We start from the raw sequence: 19,792 nt of genomic DNA, 5'->3' as shown, positions 1-19,792 counted from the left end.
TGTAATATAAATTGTATTAAACAAACTCTTGCACTAATTTAATCGAGATTGGGAGATCCCTATTCAACCAACTCGGTAATACTTTAACATTTTTTATTTTTGGAAATAGTAAATCTCACGTGGTTAATAGTCACTCATTATGAGAAAAATTAAGTAAAATGGCGCGATATTCGAAGCAACATTCAGACAAAAAAATAAAGCTACGTATGGTAGGCGCGCCGCGCGCGTGTAGTTCTTTCTATATAAATTTTGATTAACATTGTATGATATACTTTTTTATCATATTAATATGAAAAATTGTAAGTATTTTTTGTATAATTTTTAAATATTTAATTTTTTAAATTTAAAATAGTTAATTAATACAATTTAGTTTTAACTTTAAAAATTAATTAAACTGACTTTCCAAAAACTGGAGTATACAAAAAGCCAACTTTCCAAAAAAATTGCTATTCCATTCCATTAAATTAGTCCAAATTTTTTTCAGTCTGTATAGCTGAAGAAGCGGAAAAAACGAAAATGGAGAAATTTGCGGAGCTGAAAAAAATAGCAGAATCGGTGGAAATAGTGGATGCTCATGCCCATAACATAGTGGCGATTGATTCGACGGTACCTTTTCTCAACTGTTTCTCTGAAGCCGCCGGCGACGCCTTATCCGACGTACCACATACCATCAACTTCAAGGTAACTTTGTTTCCTATCTTATCCCAAAAAGAGATTTTCTTTTTTTTGTAGTTAAATAGGCGTTTGGCTATGGATTCCAAATAATTTTCAATTTTTTTATTTTTTATTTTGATGGAGTTGATATTGGTATTGTATTTGATTATACTTTTGTTAATAAATTTTGGAATAATTTTTATGTTTGAATGTACTAATTTAAAGTACAATTTCGATAATGAAAAATCGAGTTGGAAAGCACATTATAAGCTATTTTCTTAATTTGAAATACAATTTTGTTTGGATATTCACGCTCATTTTCAAATAAAATGAAAAATTATTTTGAAGAAAATGAATACTCTTTAGTCTCAATTTTTTTTCTCTTATTTTGACTTGGCACTTTTTAAAAAAAATGATAAATCTTGTGCTTTTAAATTAAAAATATGTTATTTAAGGATATATATTAAGATGTCTTTAATCTTGTGGTGGGATGTGCCACGTGAAAAAGGTGAAATTATTGAGGAGCTAAAAAGGAAATATGTGATACTTTTTCAAACGGACTAAAAAAACAAAGTTGATTAAACAAATTGAAATAAAGGGAGTAATTTTTTCTGTTTAAACAGATAAATTTACTCCTTCCGTCCCAAAGTGTTAAAAGAACGATTTTAAATCTTATAGTCTTAAAATTTGAAGATGTGTGTAGTCCTTTAAATTTCATAGTCTTAAATTTACCAGTAGAATATTGAAATTGGAAAACATACTAAATATAGAAAAAAAACACTTTTTGGTAGTGATAAAAAGAAAAGTAAGACACTTGAGTTGGGACGGAGGGAGTGTTTTAATAGATGTTAAAAATGGGTTCTAATCCATCAGCTTCACTCTGTCATAGTCAGAATTTACGAGAGGGAAAAGGAACATTTGAGTTTTGAGACTTCAAAGCCAATAGCAGTTGTCCAGGGCAAAATGGGAATGTTTTGTTTAAAGAGCTTTTGCATTTTGAGAGAAGGTGACAATTCTTTTTGAATTGGCGAAAAAGGAAAGAGTGTCACTGCAGAGAGAGAGCAGTGACTGTTTTTGTGTTAACCAGAAAAAAGAAATAAAAAAGGAATGTTTTTATGCTTTATAACAGTTAAGAGCTGGAGGAACATTTTTTGTTTTGCAGAAAAGATTATTTTTTGTGTTAATCGAAATGTGAAGGTGTTAACTTTGAACTTATTTGAAGGGCCAAAACATTTGAACATGCCTTAAAGCAACAATGTTATGCTATGCCTCAAACTTAGGTTGTGGCCTAATGTGAGTTGGATCACTTAGCCACGTTTCATGATTAGAAAAATGAGCATTGTGGAAATATTATGCCGTTCAGCCAAAGAAACATGATTGAGAGCTGGCCAAAATGTGCACTAAGATTAGCTGCTAATGGTTGATAAAGAAACTAGTTGGTCCTGGTGTATTGAATGCTTCTGCAAGTACAATTTAATGGTTTTCTGAACAATGACAGATAATTTGTTTGGTTCTCCATTATTAATATGGGGTCTTGATTTTTAAGTTATGGCCATCTCATTTATTGTGATATTGGTTCTGCAGCATAAATTGCAGGGAAGAGCAAAAAAGGGCCCTATGGAGAATGTGGCATCTTTTGCTTAAGTTAGTTGACCAAAGTGTAGACATTTTTTATTTGTTATTCCCTCCGTTCCAATTGAAGTGTCTTCGTTTAACTAGGCCCAAAGTTGAAGAAATAAAGGGAAACTTCTGAATCTTGTGGCTTAAATAAAAGATGTATGTAGTCTTTTCTATCTTCTGGTCTTAAACTTGCCATGTAGAATGTTGGAATTGAAAAACTTGCTAAAGATAGAAAGAGACTCTTTTTGGGACAAATCAAAAAGGAATATAAGAAGTATAAATTGCATTTCTTGTTTCATGTTGAACAAATTCTAGATGCCTAATCGATTTTTTCATGCCTCATTAGTGTGGAGTATTTATCTAAGGAATGAATCCACAGCAGTTTCCAGGTCATGTTGCAGAATAGTGGAAATTTAGTAGGCCAATTGGTTGGTTACCTGAACTTTCACCTTGTTCCCCACCTTGTAATCGCCTCTCAATTTCCCCTTATCTTCTTTAAAAAAAAAAACACTGCAGCATAAATGTACACTCGCACAATCATTCACAAGCCAACTAGAAATGAACTCTAGATCTTAAATATTGTTGCTTAACAAATTCAATTTCTTAAAGCTCCAGGTTGTCACTTGTGGTTGAAACTTTTAATTTGCAGCTGACTTCACAAATCTTATAAGTTACAAAAAATACCCCTAGTACAGGAAAATCCCAGACACCATAATTTTATCAGTAAATTGTAAGATATTAAATACTGAATAAGAATCTAGAGAGAGTGCTCCAAACTTCACACATTTTTATGGTTGCTTTTCCTTTTGAGTGTTTATGGACTGCGTGAAGATCATTCCACGTTTAGACAATAGAAATAGAATGACATTTCTCTCAATTCATCAAGTAGAAAATAGTTGTAAGGCAATGTTGTCAAGGCCAATAAATTAGCTATATCCTTGTTTTACTTGAGTTTTTTGACTAAGAATTGGAGGTAGCTTGACCCCTCACTTTTTCAAGGAACAACTATCTTAATTTTGTATCTTTCCATTTCGTAAATGTGGTATAAGTCTTTGCTTCTATGCTGTAATTTCATCCTGCATCCTTTCATGGGAGCGGGGTTGTGTTTTCAATCCATTAAGCTCAATGATGTGTCTGCATTTTAGTGCATCTGGGATGACAGGTCTTACATTAACGTTTTACCATAACAATTGCTCATTATTTTGAGATTGTGATTATTTTCATAGTTTCTGACCAAGGACATGCGCAAAGGTCTTCCTGATGTAATCTTTTTACTTATTTATGTGGCATATTATTAGCTTGTCATTCATGAATCTAGTTAATAGACATTTTTTTGCTCTTTTTCAATTCATCTTACATCATTGTTTCTTTTTTCAGAGAAGCCTCAAAGAAATCGCGGGAATATATGGCTCAAGCTTATCCTTGCATGCTGTTCAAGAATCTCGCCAGCGCTTGGGGTTGGAGTCTAGCGCTGCTGTTTGCTTCAAAGCTGCAAAAATCTCTGTCTTACTTATTGATGATGGAATTGAGTTGGACAAAAAAATTGACATCAAATGGCATAGAAATTTTGTACCAACAGTTGGTAGAATACTCCGAGTTGAGCGTGTAGCTGAAAAGATTCTTGAGAAGGTAATACTATAATCATTTATGCTGTATACTGCTATTTACTCAAATGTGTTTGTGGAATCACGGGGGTAAAATGGATAAACACTATGTTTTGGTAGTTGAAACGCGGTACTTGGTTCACTCATAACTATACTAGTGTTGTTCGAGTCTTCTTTCACCAGTTAGTGCCTCTCAGATTAGAAGACCCTGAGATAATGTGCATAAAGAAGAGATGCAAAACAGGAGCTATAAAGGAAAATATATATAGATAAATGAGTTAGAATAAAAAATGAGTGACTTTGATTTACTTTCTTAGAACAATGTCATTGCTTGACTTGACTTTTGACCCTTTAGTAAAAGAACCTGACTTTGTAGGCTTCATACATATATAAGGAGCTAGTATATGATATCATTTTATGTAACCGTGTTGCTATTGCTGTTGTTCGTTGCTGAGTTCTTATACTGTGTTAAAATATTGATAGCTCTTTTGCATTTATTGACTATGAATTGGAGGGACTAGGAGCCCGAATCATTCTTCTTCATTGTCTTTAACTGTTGATAATCAGTGGCACAACCAGAGGGAGCAAACTCATTTTTTCTCACACTATCATCTCTGGAATACACATTCTTGACTTCCCTGTTAAATTTGCTTATCTCTTTCTCCTTTCCTATGCTATTCTATTATAGGATTCAAATGGAACATGGACACTGGCATCATTCATGGAGATTTTCACTGAGGAGTTGAAGTCATATCCTTTGATTATCTATCAATATATTCCGGAATATTGCAAATACACATTTTTCTTGCTGCTAACGAATTGTGGTTCCAAAAGTTTTTCCTGATCTTTCTATACAGTAGCGGATGAAGTTGTTGCATTTAAAAGTATAGTAGCATATCGCAGCGGTCTTGCAATTAATACGGAAGTTACTGAAAAGGAGGCTGAGGAGGGGCTTAGTGATGTTTTATGTGGTGAGTGTTGTGAGATGTGGGATTGTAATGCACCAAAATTGAGCATGTTATTCTGATAGTTTCTGTGATTCCAGCTGGGCATCCCATCCGAATCTCAAACAAGAGCTTCATTGATTATATCTTCCTGCATGCTTTGAAGGTGGCTCAAAGTTATGACTTGCCAATGCAAATACACACCGGGTAACAAAAAGATTGTCTTTGAAATAGTTAGCTTGAACTCATTTTTCTTTCTAGCTATTCTAGTGTCAATCAAGTCAACCGTTTTTGAGCCTTTTGCTGCTGGCATGATATTCTTGTTTTTCAAAATTACAATTCAAATGTGAGATGCATGCAAAAAGAATTTCTTTTTGTAAATCCTCCTAGTTATTATAAGTAACATTGTTTTATTTCTTCATTTCAGTTTCGGGGACAAGGATTTGGATCTAAGGCTTGCTAATCCCCTTCATCTTCGAAATCTTCTTGAGGATAAGAGATTCATGAAGAATCGGTTGGTGCTTTTACATGCGTCCTATCCGTTCTCAAAGGAAGCTTCTTACCTGGCTTCTGTGTACCCCCAAGTGAGAGTTTGTCCTACATCTGAAATTATCAACATGTAGATCTTATGTATTAATACAACTTTTTCCTGGAATTCTGTATCACCTTGTTATCTCTAACAGGGAAAATGTCTTCTGCTTCAGGTCTATCTTGATTTTGGGCTAGCAATTCCTAAACTTAGCTTCCATGGGATGGTATCCTCCGTGAAAGAACTCTTGGAGCTTGCCCCAATGAATAAGGTTGTCCAAATTATATACTGAAGTACCTAATAATTATCTTTCTAGTTCAGGCTGCAGATTTCTATATTCTTAGGTTGACTACTCTTTCAGAGCCTTAATAATTTCTCCATCTAACAGTGAACATTTTCCTATCTGATGTTTGCATATTGACAGATTATGTTCAGCACTGATGGCATCGCATTTGCGGAAACCTTTTATTTAGGTTTGTCCTGGATTCCTTTTCATCTTGTATCATTAGCGCATGACATGACAAGCTTTTTGTAGCCTTTCAAAAGATAATAGAGAGTTTAGTTTCAGCTAATCCTGAACACCCGTTAAATCTGGCCTGCTAAAAAGTACAAACAATTCTTTCTGAATGTCATGTCCTCGCAGCACACTTCACTCTTGTTGGAGTTTGAAGGAGTTTGAACATTAGAGGATACACATTTTTTGTGCAGTTGATGTGTTTGTCATTTACTGATGCTTGATTGCCCAATGTGTGCCCTTTGCTCATTATGAATGTTCGGCATGTCCATTTCCTAACAACCTAGCTGGAAAATTTTATGCCTTGGAAATGTGAATAAGTACCTTAAGTTCATCAAACATTATATCAATATACTTAATAGAAATGAAAATCTTGCTTGATGAGGTGGGACAAAAAAAAAACCTGAGGCACATTTATCACTTCGATCAGGGGAAAATTTTCTTTAGAAGCTGTAAGGAAGGAAAACAACGGTTATTGTCAGATAATAATACAGGTGGACTCAATTTCTCTTGTAGGTGCAAAGAAAGCTCGTGAAGTAGTATTCTCTGTTCTACGTGATGCATGTGTTGATGGTGATCTTTCAATTCCAGAAGCTATTGCAGCTGTTAAAGACATCTTTGCAGAAAACGCAAAGCAATTCTACAAGCTTGATGTTTCGTCAAGATATTCTGATGTAAAACCTCCTTTATTATCTTCCTTCCAAGAGGAAGAGTTAAATGAATCATCAAAGGATGTCACCTTTATTCGCATTATTTGGATAGATGCTTCTGGCCAGCATAGATGCCGTGTAAGTTTTGCCTTGTCCATTTATGTTACTGCTTTTGCCTTAAGATTATGAATTATTATGTGATATGATTTTCGATGCTTGTGACCACCCAAATCTTTGTCCCACTTTGAGAAAATGCAAGGAGTTTGATTTTTGAATAACAAATGGAATTGAGCTCAATCTGGGATGGATCCTAGTGTTTCAATTGGGCCAAAGATTTCAGACATACTGTTAGAGAATTTCTTGAGTAAAAGCATCCAGAGAAAGTGAAATGTTGTAATTATCAAATAAAATCAATATTTGGTTGAAGCATTCTGTCTCTAATGGTGGTTTGCATCGTTACTATTACATAGTTTGAATTGTCTTGTTGGCTATGATAATTTGAAAGTTAAAACCAAGTAACACTACTGGGAATTTTTTCAAATGCCAAATCTCCATAATTGTATCTGTTGTTTTACTTAGGTCAAGTACAGCGAGCTCAAGCTTACTTTTCAGGCTTTTCAATTACCTTCAATACATGATATTGGGACATTTTTCGAGTTTCTATGCTCTAGTCAAAAGTGGATTGAATTTGTTCATGTCTTGTGCACAGGTTGTTCCACAACAACGCTTCTATAGTTCTGTGCAAAAGCACGGTGTAGGCTTAACTTGTGCATGTATGGGAATGAGTTCAACATCTGATGGTCCTGCAGTGGATACTAATCTCTCCGCTTCGGGAGAGATCAGAATCGTTCCTGATTTATCTACCAAATGCAGACTCCCCTGGTATGGTTTAACAGTTAAAAGTGTTTGAAACATACACTCTTTTTCTTATCCTTTAGAATTTTAAGCTTTATTTTAGCCTCCGTATGCTTTGGATTATCTTCATGAATTTCCTCTGATATGTCATAAATGATAAGATCAAAGAAGACCCTCTTTCACTCATTCAAATGCTTTAGCTACGGAGATTTTGTCAACTGTGCTCTTATTGGTTTTTAGAAACTATATAGAACCTTTCCAATTTTGTCCAATCTGTAGTTAACCAGATGTTAAAAGGCAGAACTCCAATTTCTGCACTTGCAAATCACCAGGAGAAGATAAAAGGTATGAAGTCTGTTTTATAATAGATAAAAAAAAGGTATGAGATTATTTACCTGGTCTCTAACAGTGGAAGCTCAATATAAAGGAGTGAAGTTCAATAGGATTTGAGAAAACATGATTAATATATTCAAAAAGTATTGGGACAAGGTAAAGGGTACAACAAATAGTCAAGAGAAAATTTGGATGTGAATCATCCCGAGTCCCGACAACTCTTTTTCCAGAATAGTAGGGTTCTCCATTATCAGCTCTGAATTTTAGATTTGTTTCTTCCAAAGTGTAAATGTTTTCCATTGTTCAAGGTTCCATATGTCAGTTGTTTTGCAGCCTCACCACTCCCACCTTGTCCAATTTATGTGTTGTAGATGTCATCAAACTCAATTATGTAAAGCTTTCAATGTAGGTTGAAATATTGATGCAATTCTTCCATGATATCATGTCATATATTTTGTGAACATGTAGGAAATAGATAGAAGATCAAAGTACAATTATCTTTCTCTAAAAAGTTTCACACATTGATGTCCAACTATTTCATTGTTCTATTTATGGACCTTGGCATGTAAATAATCTGCTCAAGTTCTGTTCTAACATGGTTTGGTTTTAGTGTTCCCTAATCAAGTTTAATGTGTATCTCTTGATCCAGGAATAAACAACAAGAAATGGTTTTGGCTGACATGTACATTGAGCCTGGTAAAGTTTGGGAGTATTGCCCGCGAGAAGCATTGCGCAGAGTCTCTAAAGTTTTAAAAGATGAATTCGACTTGGTATGTTTCATATTTTTTTGTGCAACATCTAAAAAATCATATTTATCTAATTTATATCTACATGTTCAGGTGGTGAATGCAGGCTTTGAAAATGAATTTTATCTTTTGAAGAGTATATTCAGGTATGTCAGTCAAGTTTTCCCATAATATTGTGTTTGAGAGTTTTTTTTGTATTATTGTGAGTTACATCAGTTGAGTTTTCCCTTAATAGTTGGATGTTGGATTTTCTCTTCCATGATTTGTGATATGTGTGATTGGAGATTCTGGTCTGTAATATGTTAGCGTAAACATAGAATGAAATTATACAGAAATGGCAAAGAAGAATGGACACCATTTGACAGGACTTCTTACTGTTCTACATCATCATTTGATGCTGCATCCCCAATACTTGAAGAGGTTTTCGCTTCTCTTCAATCGTTGAATATTGCAGTCGAACAAGTAAGTCTCCATTAATTTGACTTGCCAATTTGATCTTCCTACATTGTTTTGAAGATTTATTCCTAATTGCAAGATTTGACTTGCATATTTGATATTCCTACATTGTTTTGAAGATGTATTCCTATTTGACTTGCAAAAGAACAATTAATGTAGTTTATATTTTAGGAATGTAATGCCATGACACCATACTATCTATAGAACTATAAGAGAACATTCCTGCAATATAAACTACATTATTTTTTATTTTCCCCTAAAAGTAAGACTGATATACAAAATGTATTTCATTGTACTATTTTCCAATTCAACAAAGACCTCCTCTCTGATATTGTCTCCTTAAAATATACAGTTACATGCAGAAGCTGGGAAAGGTCAGTTTGAAATTGCTCTAAAATACACAGATTGTTTTAGAGCAGCTGACAGCTTAATTTTCGCACGTGAAGTCATCAAAGCAGTTGCAAGGAAACATGGGTTGCTGGCAACTTTTGTGCCAAAGTAGGTAGCACAATGTGTCCACATTGCTTTTAGGTGCTCTTTTTATTTGAATTCTTGATGTGGATTTGCTTTTGCCTTCTTAAAGTGCTATGGCAATGGTATTTTAGTTCCGCTTTCTATATTTTTGTTTACAAGGTTGAAGCTCCATGTATGAAGTTTATGACAGAAACATTAGTGAGATGCATAAAAGATTTTCCATATGCTCACAGTATTTCATACTTTGATGCCTGCGTAATTGCAATGTTGATATGTGAAAGCTCAAGTTTTAATTGTTTTTTGTTTGGCTTATTGGCTTGACCAAAATGTGTAGTCAGTGTAATCTCATTAATCAAGTCTGGTATTGAATTAGAAACCGTTACCATAGCCATGCTTGTTGCTTTTAAGATTAAAAACATTTTTGGGATCTTTTCTTCTGTTGGCTTCGGAATACCTCTTCTTCTCATATTCTCTAGTAACTAACATGAAAGTAGTCATTGATAGTGCATAGTTTCCTGCCATTCAATCTTTACTCGCACTTGGGCAATCCTATTTTATCTTCATAGTTGTTCTTGCATATTATGTGCTTTCCTTTATACACCTTAATTAGTTCCATTTAAACTCTACTAACAACTACATCCTTCTCAGTTATAAGTAAAAACGGAACTCTTTTCTTCTCCCCTCTGAACCCCCTCAATCCGAGGTTGAGAGATACTCGCAAGAGGAAGAATCTTTTCTATATTGGAAAATGGAAAAAGAACACATGCTCTCCGTTGCACATTTCTCTACCTTAAGATAGAAAATTAAAATTTTATATGTTATTATGGGAGAGGGTTGAAGGGGAGCCTTGGCATAACAACAGTAAAAGTAGCTTTCTGTAAGGTTGCATATGTAAGACCCAATGTGGTCCAGCTTCTCCCCGAACCTGTCATAGCAGGAGCTTAGTACACCGCGCTGCCTTTTTATCGTTGGAGAGGTTTCATTATGTTTAATGCAAGTGGTATTTTTTTCCTCCGAAATAGTTGAGGTAAAAGAACAAATGATGTTACTTTTGTATTATTTTTTTATTTATTTCTCTGACCTCTGGAGATTTCTGTCAGGACTCCAATTTCCATAACTTCTACTGCATGAAGTATCACAAGGGAGACCTCTCAGTTTGTTACCTTGTCGCCTCTTTTTTTTCTAGGTATGCATTAGATGATATTGGTTCGGGATCGCATGTGCACATCAGTTTATCCAAGAATGGAGAAAATGTATTTATGGCGTCTGGTGAATCAAGTCAGTATGGGATGTCAAAGATTGGGGAAGCATTCATGGCTGGGGTGTTAAATCATCTTCCTGCCATATTACCATTCACTGCACCACTCCCTAATAGGTTTGAGATTTTCTACTATTCTGAATGTTCTGCTTCCTTTATATCTATTGGCGATTAGTTTTGTGCTTTTATCTAGAGGGCTCTACATTGCTTCCTGTTCTTCCTCTCTTTTATCACTATCAGAATAGGCTATGTTGTTTTGACTCTTCAAAAATGTTGACGAGTGCATTTAGGATCCTCCAAAAGTAGTTATTGTTGGAGGATCTAACACGGGTGCGGCATCGTTTGGAAAATCCAAGAAAACATAGAGGATAAGTGGAGTATTTGTAATTATATTGCCTCACTCTGAAATAACAATATTTCCACTACTTTATTTGTTTTTGGTTCATGACAAGTTAATTGTTTTTACTCAATTTTCAAATTTGTGAATGATCATTTTAGTGATGCAGCTTTGTCTGATTTATTGTTAAATGTTACATGGCCAAGGACTATTGATCCTTAAAGGCTTAGATATTTGCACAAGGAATTTCTGGCTCTTTTAGCTAATTGGAGTTGCTAGTAACCAAACCAAAGAAGTTCCTCGTTGCCTCTCTTCCCAATATTCTCTCTTTGTCATTGTTACTAGAGCTGCAAATCTCTTGTTTTCTCAAACCTTAAAAGTAGATTTTATCTCAACTTTTCTGTGTTCTGAACTTAATTGCGGAAACAACAACATACCCCCTGTAATCACACTAGCGGGGTCTGGGGAGGTTAGGGTGTACGAAGACCTTCCCCTTACCTCTTGGAGGCCTGAAATTAATTGCAGAAAGACTAATGAAAATCATTCAATACTTCTTTTTAAGTGCAGTTATGATCGCATACAACCTAACATGTGGAGTGGAGCATACCTCTGCTGGGGGAAAGAAAACAGGGAGGCACCATTGAGAGCTGCTAGCCCTCCTGGAGTTGCACATGGCCTTATAAGCAATTTTGAAATTAAAGCATTTGATGGATGTGCAAACCCATACTTGGGTCTTGCTGCTATAATTTCTGCTGGAATTGATGGCTTGCGGAGAAACTTAAGCCTTCCAGAACCAGTTGGTAAGTTAAGACATCTTTTAGTAATTTTTTCTCTACTTCCATCTTCCATGGTGATAGTTTAGGTAGGAAAATGAAACTATTGATAGTTGAGGTGTGTGTTTAATACATAGATGGTGTGATAGTTCACGCAGGAAAAGGGAACTATTGATAGTTGAGGTGTGTTTAATACATAGATGGTGATAGTTCACGTAGGAAAACATAACAACTAATAGATGCTACCCTTTGGCTCTTGACACATCTTCTGATTCAAACCATTTGAATTTAGATCAATTCCTAATGTTTAGATGTCATTGTTTCTCCTCTCTTTGATATGTCAAATCAAAATATCTTTGTTAAGTATTGAGCTACAGTCATCCATAATATTGGGTGATTCACCTTCTATTCACTTATCTGCAAAAGGAAAAAAAGAAAAATAAAGGGGTAATAGAAAGAAACTTGACGAGAGGGAGGTTGCTCGGATGGTAAGCATGGTAAGCACCCCTCACTTCCAACCCGAAGGTTGTGAGTTCGATTCACCAAGGGAGAAAAAAGGATGGGAACTCCTAGGGAGGGGTTAAAAAAAAAGAAGAAAGAAGAAACTAATGACAATGGATTCGGTTAAAAATATGACAAGGAATTCTGCTAGCTAAGTGCATGTGAGTTAGTTGTATCAGCCATTGAGTTTTCTTAGTTTGGTAAGAAACAAATAGAGCAAGGATTATTCTATTTATTTATGAGTACTTTTATATATCTCACCTATGGAAATACACTGAGTATGTTGTTGTTCTTTTATATACTCGAAAGCACATGGCTTGCAACTTCCATGAATGCCGTTAACAACAAAAATCCTTACTCAATTCCATGTTCACACACGAAATATTTTCTCTGTTATCCGTCATTCCACTTATGTTTTCTTGTGAAACAGATGGAGATCCTGATATCCTTAAAGAGAATCTTCAAAGATTACCAGTAACTCTCGCTGAATCTGTTGAAGCTTTAGAGAAAGATTCATTATTCAAAGAAATGATTGGTGAAAAGCTTTTGGTTGCCATAATAGGAGTTCGCAAGGTACGTTGCTATGGATGCTTGGTGTATACATTTGACAGAATTCTTCTTTTCACTTAAGAACTGCTATCCCTCAAAAAGTTCGTCAGGTATAATGAAATAAGATTGAATATGGCTCATCAACATTCATAGTAAAACTCTTCCATAGAAGCTCAGATTTTTTACCTTTAGAATTATTCCTATTGACCAGTTTGGATGTTTAAAGGCGTGAACTTGGATGTGAAACTGAATCATGCCTTCATACTCGAGTTTATTGACATAAAGGATATGCTCATTCTCCCTTCTGCATAATTTTGATATTGTTATATATGAACTCAATTGCTAAAAGTAACTAAGTACTAACAATATCGAATAGCAAAGTGGAAGAACGCGATTTGTTCTTAGTATGAAATCTGTCATTGCATGAGTAAAACAGCATGCTTCAATTTGCTCTTTTTTGCTTCTAACTTTTTGGATTAGGAATTAGCATAATGGGAAATGGAGTAACCAAAACTTTTGATAAAAGAGTACTAGTTTGACATTTAACTCTTAAAAGTCTTCTCAATTCTTCTAACAATTGTGAACATGCTGAGAATGATTTTTCTGTTTTGCAGGCAGAGGTCAAGTACTATTCTGAAAATAAGGAAGGCTACAAGGACCTCATATTTAAATATTAGGGTGATTCGTCTTCTTTAAAGCGAATTTATACTACTAGACAGAGTATCAAACATTTATTTATTAAAAAAAATAAAATTCTCAAAAGGGTGAAGTACAATTGTACAAGCAAAGAAGGCTTAGGCCTTATCTTACCAATTGAGACAATGGATCTCTACTTAGTGAACTGATTTTGCAGTGTCCTTTTTAGTTTCTATCTTATAACTAATTTTGTATTGTGATTCTTGTTATAATAGATCCATAAGATATTAATCTTTTATATGTATTTTACATCCTTTTTTAGGTGGAAATAAAAAATACATGATTGCAATGTCATGGATATATCTCATCGTGCAAAAATACATTAAATACTTCTGTACAGACATGTAATTGCTTCAAAAATATGAGTTTCATGCAAAAGAGATACATGGACTATATATATTTAAATAGAATAAATTGCAAAAGAGTTAAGTTTTATGTACTAATGATGTAAACAAATACACAATCAAATCACTTATTAGATAATTATAGTTAAAATCCATAAGTTTAAGACTACAAAGTATGATTTTATATAGAGTAAAATAGCTTTTATTTGTCATTATACAACAAAGTAGTATATCATAATGTATATCCTTAGTAAGTTTTTTTCTAAAATACTAATTAAGGTTTGTATCTTATGTTAAAATATAATGAATCTCAAAAATTAAGTGTCTGATCTTCCATTAGAAATCCATTGTTCTCCATCTACAAATGAAATATCCATGTATTGATTTGCCTCATTTTGCTTCAATTGCTTTGCATATGATACTCTATCTGTGTAATTAGCTCCTGGTCCAAAACAATCATATTCTCCAAACAATACTGTCCTGCAAAACATGGTAATATTCGGTCTTAAGTATTTAACATTACTCTGGTCCTTTTAGTCTGTCCAAAAAAGAATAGACGTATTTCTATAGTTAGAAATAATTAAATTTTATAATATATAGTTTATATTTCATCCTTATTAATGACATGATCTAATAGCCATAGAAATGTTATGCAATGAATAATATAAGAACATAAGTTTTAAAAGGTGTATTCTTTGTTTGTTCAACTAACCAAATTGAATCAATTGAGCTTCGTTTCGAGTAGTATTGTTTTAGTGCTATTTTTATAAATAAGATTAAGTAGGAAAATGTAGATTTGACTTCAATCAAGATTATCTCGACTTTTTAGGCACATGAAAAACCAGTCTAACATCTTTTCAATCGAAATCTTAATCGAGTATGGACATGAATTGAGTGAACATGCATATCACTTGAAAAAATATTAAAGTTTTACGAGTTTTTTTTTTTTACAAGTTTGGAGTGAAAAATTGACATAACATATACCAAACATGTTTTTAAGAGTACTATATCAAAACGAGCCCTTAAATTAAACTCCGTATCTAAATTTCAATATGTATTTAAACACCTTCACATAAAATGAAACGGACAGACAAATAAAGTATGTGATGATCATTAATACTTACTGATCTTTATTTGGATCTCTCCAATCATTCCATCCATCTGAGGAAATCACATCAGACATATAAGTCTTTGAGAAAATAACAGTAGCATATGATCCCCATGCTCTGCCTAGCCATATTTTTCCAGTGCCATTTATAACACAATTCAAAAATGAAAATCCAGAATTTTCATTTTTGGAATTTCTTCCTTGTGCTGTGATGGATCCTCCTATTTCACCACTTGTTTCTTCTTTTGCTATTGAATTTATCTTGCAATCCTGTCGTAAACAGTCGAGTCAGAATTTAAAGTTTATAGATTCTGAACTTAATATTTGAATTCATAATTACTCGTAGTAGTTATTGAGTTTGGAATTAAAAGAAGAAGAAGAATTAACCTAAATAGTCGTTCACTCAATGTTTAAACTGAAAAATAGCTAGCACATGTATTTATAATGAGTATAACCATAACAATTACATATTTCGATGAACCTAGTAACTTTTGCTTAGACTTTGTGTTTGTATTACGAAAACCATCAAATATGTGTAAATATTTAATTGTGAATTCAGTATCTATGAAGACTACAAATTTAATAGCAAGTTCAGAACCCATAAACTTATGTATACTGACTAGGGTAAGTAAACATTGAATTCAGTCGGATATTTATTTAAAGGGAAAAAAATCAAATATGTCATCGAACTTTAAAAAATGGCTCATTTATGTTATCCGTTAAAAATTTAGCTCATTCATGTTATTATTTGTTAAAATACATGGTCTAAGTAAACACTATTGGCTAGCAACATAAGTTATTCAAAACCAAAAAATAAATGAATTTAAGTTATATACACGAACGAACCCGTTAATAAATGTACCTCATAGAGTGATCTAGCACCTCCAAAAATAAAATCAATGGATCCTTGAATGAAGCATTCTTTAAAATAATGTCTTCCTTTATCATCATTAAGAGTATCTTGTGCTCCATAAAATCCACAACCATAAAATGCAGATTCATCTCCACTTACTCTTACAGCCACTGCTTGTGCTCCAACATCACCTGGTGAAGCTGCTGGAGCTGTGTTCTTAAAATCACAAAAAAAAACAAGGTTAATTAATTAATAATAATAATTGCGCCTCAATTTCAAGCAAGTTAGGGTTGATTATATGAATTTTTACAGTTCCGGTCCAATACTATACAAAGAATCAGTTTCCCTAACTAGTAAAGTCGTTGCATCACTGCAGAGGCAGAGGTAGGATAAAGATTTTGGGGTTCCAAATTTTAGGACGCAAGAGAAAAAAATATTGCAAAACATGTTTTCTTTTAACAAAAAAAAAAAGAGAAACTATTTGCACCCATAACACTAGTGTGAAAGGCATTTCCATCGCCCTTTCCTTACCATTGAGTTGTCAATCAATTTTGTTAAGGGGTTCACAAGTTAATATGCATATATATATTTATTTTATTTTCTAATATAATATGCAAGATCTACGAAAAAGCTAGTGGGTTCGTCTGAACTCAGGAACCCCCACCTAGCTCCGTCTCTGGTTGCATGACTCCATGTGACTAAGAGGTCACGAGTTCAAGTCGTGAAAACAGTTTTTTACAGAAATGCAAGGTAAGACTGCTCAAGCTTTAGTGCACCGGAAACCGTACTGCCCTTTATAATCACGAGGCTTCATGTTCAAATTCCAATCGAAGCAAAATCACTAGGTGATGATCCTATAATTACCAGACACCTTTCCTATAATGAGAGTTTTAGGTATCCCGTGAAATTAGTGATGTGTGTACAAAATTGGATGATGGACAACATTTGTCGCTATTTAACGCTATTTAACGATTGATTGTAAAAAAATCATGTTAGTCATGAGCTATGTAGCGATTGATCAATGATAAAATTTCTAAGCTATTTTTTTTAAATGATAAAATTTCTAAGCTATTTTTTTTAGTAGCACATATTGGATCTAAAGTGAATGTACTAATATTACTCATGAAAACTAATCCCCAATTAATTGATACGAGAAAAATAATTAAATTATATGATTGATCACATCATGAATATAAAATAAAATTAGTATACCTGAAAGCTGATATTATAGGCTATGAAATTGGGAGCATAAATAGCAACAGTAAAACTATTAGCAGTTCCACCAGTAGAATTTGCAGTATCATTCCATGCTATAGCAGTATTTTGGTAACCTTGACCTTGTATTATTAAATTTATCTTGCTAGAGTTTATTACCACTTTCTCCCTGCAAGAATTAATAGCATTGTAAAACTCCAATTAATTAAAATTATAATTCTAAGACTTAAATATCTTTGTATACACTGACTCACAGTGTAACATATATACACAAAAACAAAAACTAGTTTTTAGCGGTAAGTAAATACGCACATTAACAAAAAGTGCTAAAGCCTTTAATTTATCGACATTAGTTATTGTCATTGGATCTAATGTCGCTATAGGCTTTAGCAATATTTACAAAGAGTGTCAATTGCCTTTAAAAGAACATAAACGGCAACTAACCTATTGCCGTAAATTAATTACGACCAAAAATAATTTTTCATGTGGTGATAGTGCTTATAACTTTTGACACTATCAATACAAGTAACTGTTCATTAAAAAAAGAGTTTATAACCAAAAAAATAAAGCAAATTATCTATCACAACAAATTTCTTTATATTGGTAGTGTCTAAATTACAATTGAATTTCCTTACAAACTCAAATAGAATACAATTTGTATACACCGATGGTATATAGAGCGAATTCTGATTTAAATTTAATAAGTTCAATATTTAAGATTATTATCACCTAACTCATTGTATTGTTAAAATTGTATTGTTGAGATTTTAAGAGGATATATATATATATATATATATATATATTCCTCCTTAAAAAGTGGGATATACTATCTTAAAATAAGGTAGATTACTTGCTATAATAAGTCAAATTAATATGATATAGTAAAAATTATTTCTATTATCAATGTATATGAATTAAACTCCGATCAATATATATAAAAAGGAAAAATAAGCAAAATAAAAAAAATAGAAAAAAGTTACTTGTATGTGCCTGAATCAACTAGAATAAGTGTTCTAGTAGAACTATCATCAGGAACAGAATCCACAGCCTTTTGTATACTGCTGAAATTTCCACAACCATTTAAATCCACTGTTAAAACATGAGAAACTCCATATAATGATATAAGTTTTGAGTTCCATTTGGAATTTTCACATTTAGAACTTTGCAATAATAATAATGATCTTGTAATTTCATCAAAGACAAAAAAGAAATCTTGTATACCACTTTTTTCTATGACCCTATTTAGAAAATTATCATTATTTGTTTGGTTATTGGAATATAGAGGAAAAATGATGGAAGATAGTAAAATGGTAAAGGAAATGGACCAAAAAAAAATGGTCCTTGTAGTTGTGTTATTCATAGTTTAGTGTATATTTTGATTTGATGTGTTGTTTTGGTTGTACTTTTTTTATGGTGGATTTAAAGAGTTTAAAATAGTTATGAACATGTGTGGGATATAATGAAAGCATGGAGATTTTTTATTTGTTGACGTAGGAGGTAAGAAAAGTGTGGACAAAGGGTCATTGGTCATGATTCAAATTATTTTTGTTTAATTATTAATCGTTGTTCGGTATTTGTATTGGGGTCGGACTTATTCTGAATTCGCGTCGAATGGTATCACATTGAAGGTAAATGTTTCCTTACAAAAGATGGTTCTATATATACCTAAAGATTGAATAACATGAAACTTCTGGTTGAAGATGAAGAAGTATTTACCATTTCACCGCAGTTTTTATTAGTCAAAATCATGATTATTGATGACAATACAATTTTAGTGATGAAGAAAAAAGATGAAAGATAATGGTGGAATTAAGATATGGGTAGCAAGAAAAAGTGGATATTAGATAATGGACACGCCAAGAAACTATGTAATAAAAATGTATTTAATTTAATTACCTTTTCCAATTGAGTTTCAATGATATATTAAAAGTATTTTACACTAATAAATCACTTAAAACATAATTATACACCATTGAGGAGTCATCTTTGTCTAGGGAGTCAATAGACACTCACTCATCGAAAAATTACACAGCTTAGATAGATCAAAATATTTCATATATGTATATATATCACTTATCTTTTTTGTGGATTTTTTTTCTTTATTACTTTGAATTTTCTAGTGCAAATTATGATTTTATCACTAATTAGAAGTCACGGTTCATAAAGAATGAAGATTATTAACATGTTAGTTGATATAGGTTATTTATATAATATGTTAAAAATACATTAATTACGTTAAAAAAAGAAGAAGTTATGCTGCTGATATATATTACAAGTTAATTAATTTTTAAAATAAATTAGGTGTGAATTCATGATGAAAGCTTTACTTAGATGCATGCTTATATGACAGATTTTGACTTTTCAGAGTGAAGGATCGGCCCTTGGCCGGTGGATGGACATGTTGGCGTGTACGTGGTCTTATTTCTACACCTTCATAAAATAGATAGATTGTTTTCGAGAGATCCTTGGCTCAAGTAAATCATAATAAGGAAAGGAAATACAATAGTAAAAGAATCATATAGAAAATAATGGTGGTTATTATTAATTTGAGAATACTTGAGAAGCTTCTTCATTTATCATTGTGATCTTATATTTGCTTAAAGTATAGCGACATTGCTTTTGCAGGACGCAGTTTCCCGTTCTCATATTAATAATAACAATTTCAAAGCTCTTGAGGAAGAAATATTAAGTCTGATTAGCATAAACGTTAAATCAAAGGCTTGTGATAATGAACATTGAAAGTATCAATTAGGTCGTAACCCCATAAAATTCTAAAGAA

The 19,792-nt window shown here is 32.9% G+C and overlaps 2 protein-coding genes across 2 annotated transcripts; one reads left to right on the top strand and one right to left on the bottom strand.

Moving 5' to 3' along the window:
• The first annotated feature begins 474 nt into the window (after nucleotides 1-474).
• LOC125864790 (protein fluG) lies at nucleotides 475-13,731 on the top strand. Its single transcript, XM_049544863.1, has 18 exons — nucleotides 475-681; nucleotides 3,652-3,903; nucleotides 4,567-4,629; nucleotides 4,735-4,849; nucleotides 4,924-5,029; nucleotides 5,250-5,406; nucleotides 5,527-5,622; nucleotides 5,776-5,824; nucleotides 6,382-6,653; nucleotides 7,225-7,397; nucleotides 8,353-8,473; nucleotides 8,543-8,595; nucleotides 8,782-8,911; nucleotides 9,258-9,403; nucleotides 10,566-10,754; nucleotides 11,542-11,774; nucleotides 12,679-12,821; nucleotides 13,412-13,731. Exons 1-18 carry the CDS (start codon nucleotides 517-519, stop codon nucleotides 13,472-13,474), a joined length of 2,526 nt encoding a protein of 841 aa, XP_049400820.1. The 5' UTR covers nucleotides 475-516; the 3' UTR covers nucleotides 13,475-13,731.
• Nucleotides 13,732-14,027: 296 nt separating this feature from the next.
• On the bottom strand, nucleotides 14,028-18,403 carry LOC125864809 (probable pectinesterase 15). The gene is made up of 5 exons (XM_049544893.1): nucleotides 17,994-18,403; nucleotides 17,011-17,182; nucleotides 15,808-16,014; nucleotides 14,962-15,215; nucleotides 14,028-14,317 (listed from the first exon to the last, which is right to left on the bottom strand). Exons 1-5 carry the CDS (start codon nucleotides 18,371-18,373, stop codon nucleotides 14,155-14,157), a joined length of 1,176 nt encoding a protein of 391 aa, XP_049400850.1. The 5' UTR covers nucleotides 18,374-18,403; the 3' UTR covers nucleotides 14,028-14,154.
• Nucleotides 18,404-19,792: the final 1,389 nt, after the last annotated feature.

The sequence above is a fragment of the Solanum stenotomum genome, chromosome 5 (assembly GCF_019186545.1).
Source record: "Solanum stenotomum isolate F172 chromosome 5, ASM1918654v1, whole genome shotgun sequence".
Taxonomy (NCBI): Eukaryota; Viridiplantae; Streptophyta; class Magnoliopsida; order Solanales; family Solanaceae; genus Solanum; species Solanum stenotomum.
This window is presented reverse-complemented; position numbering and strand designations above follow the sequence as displayed.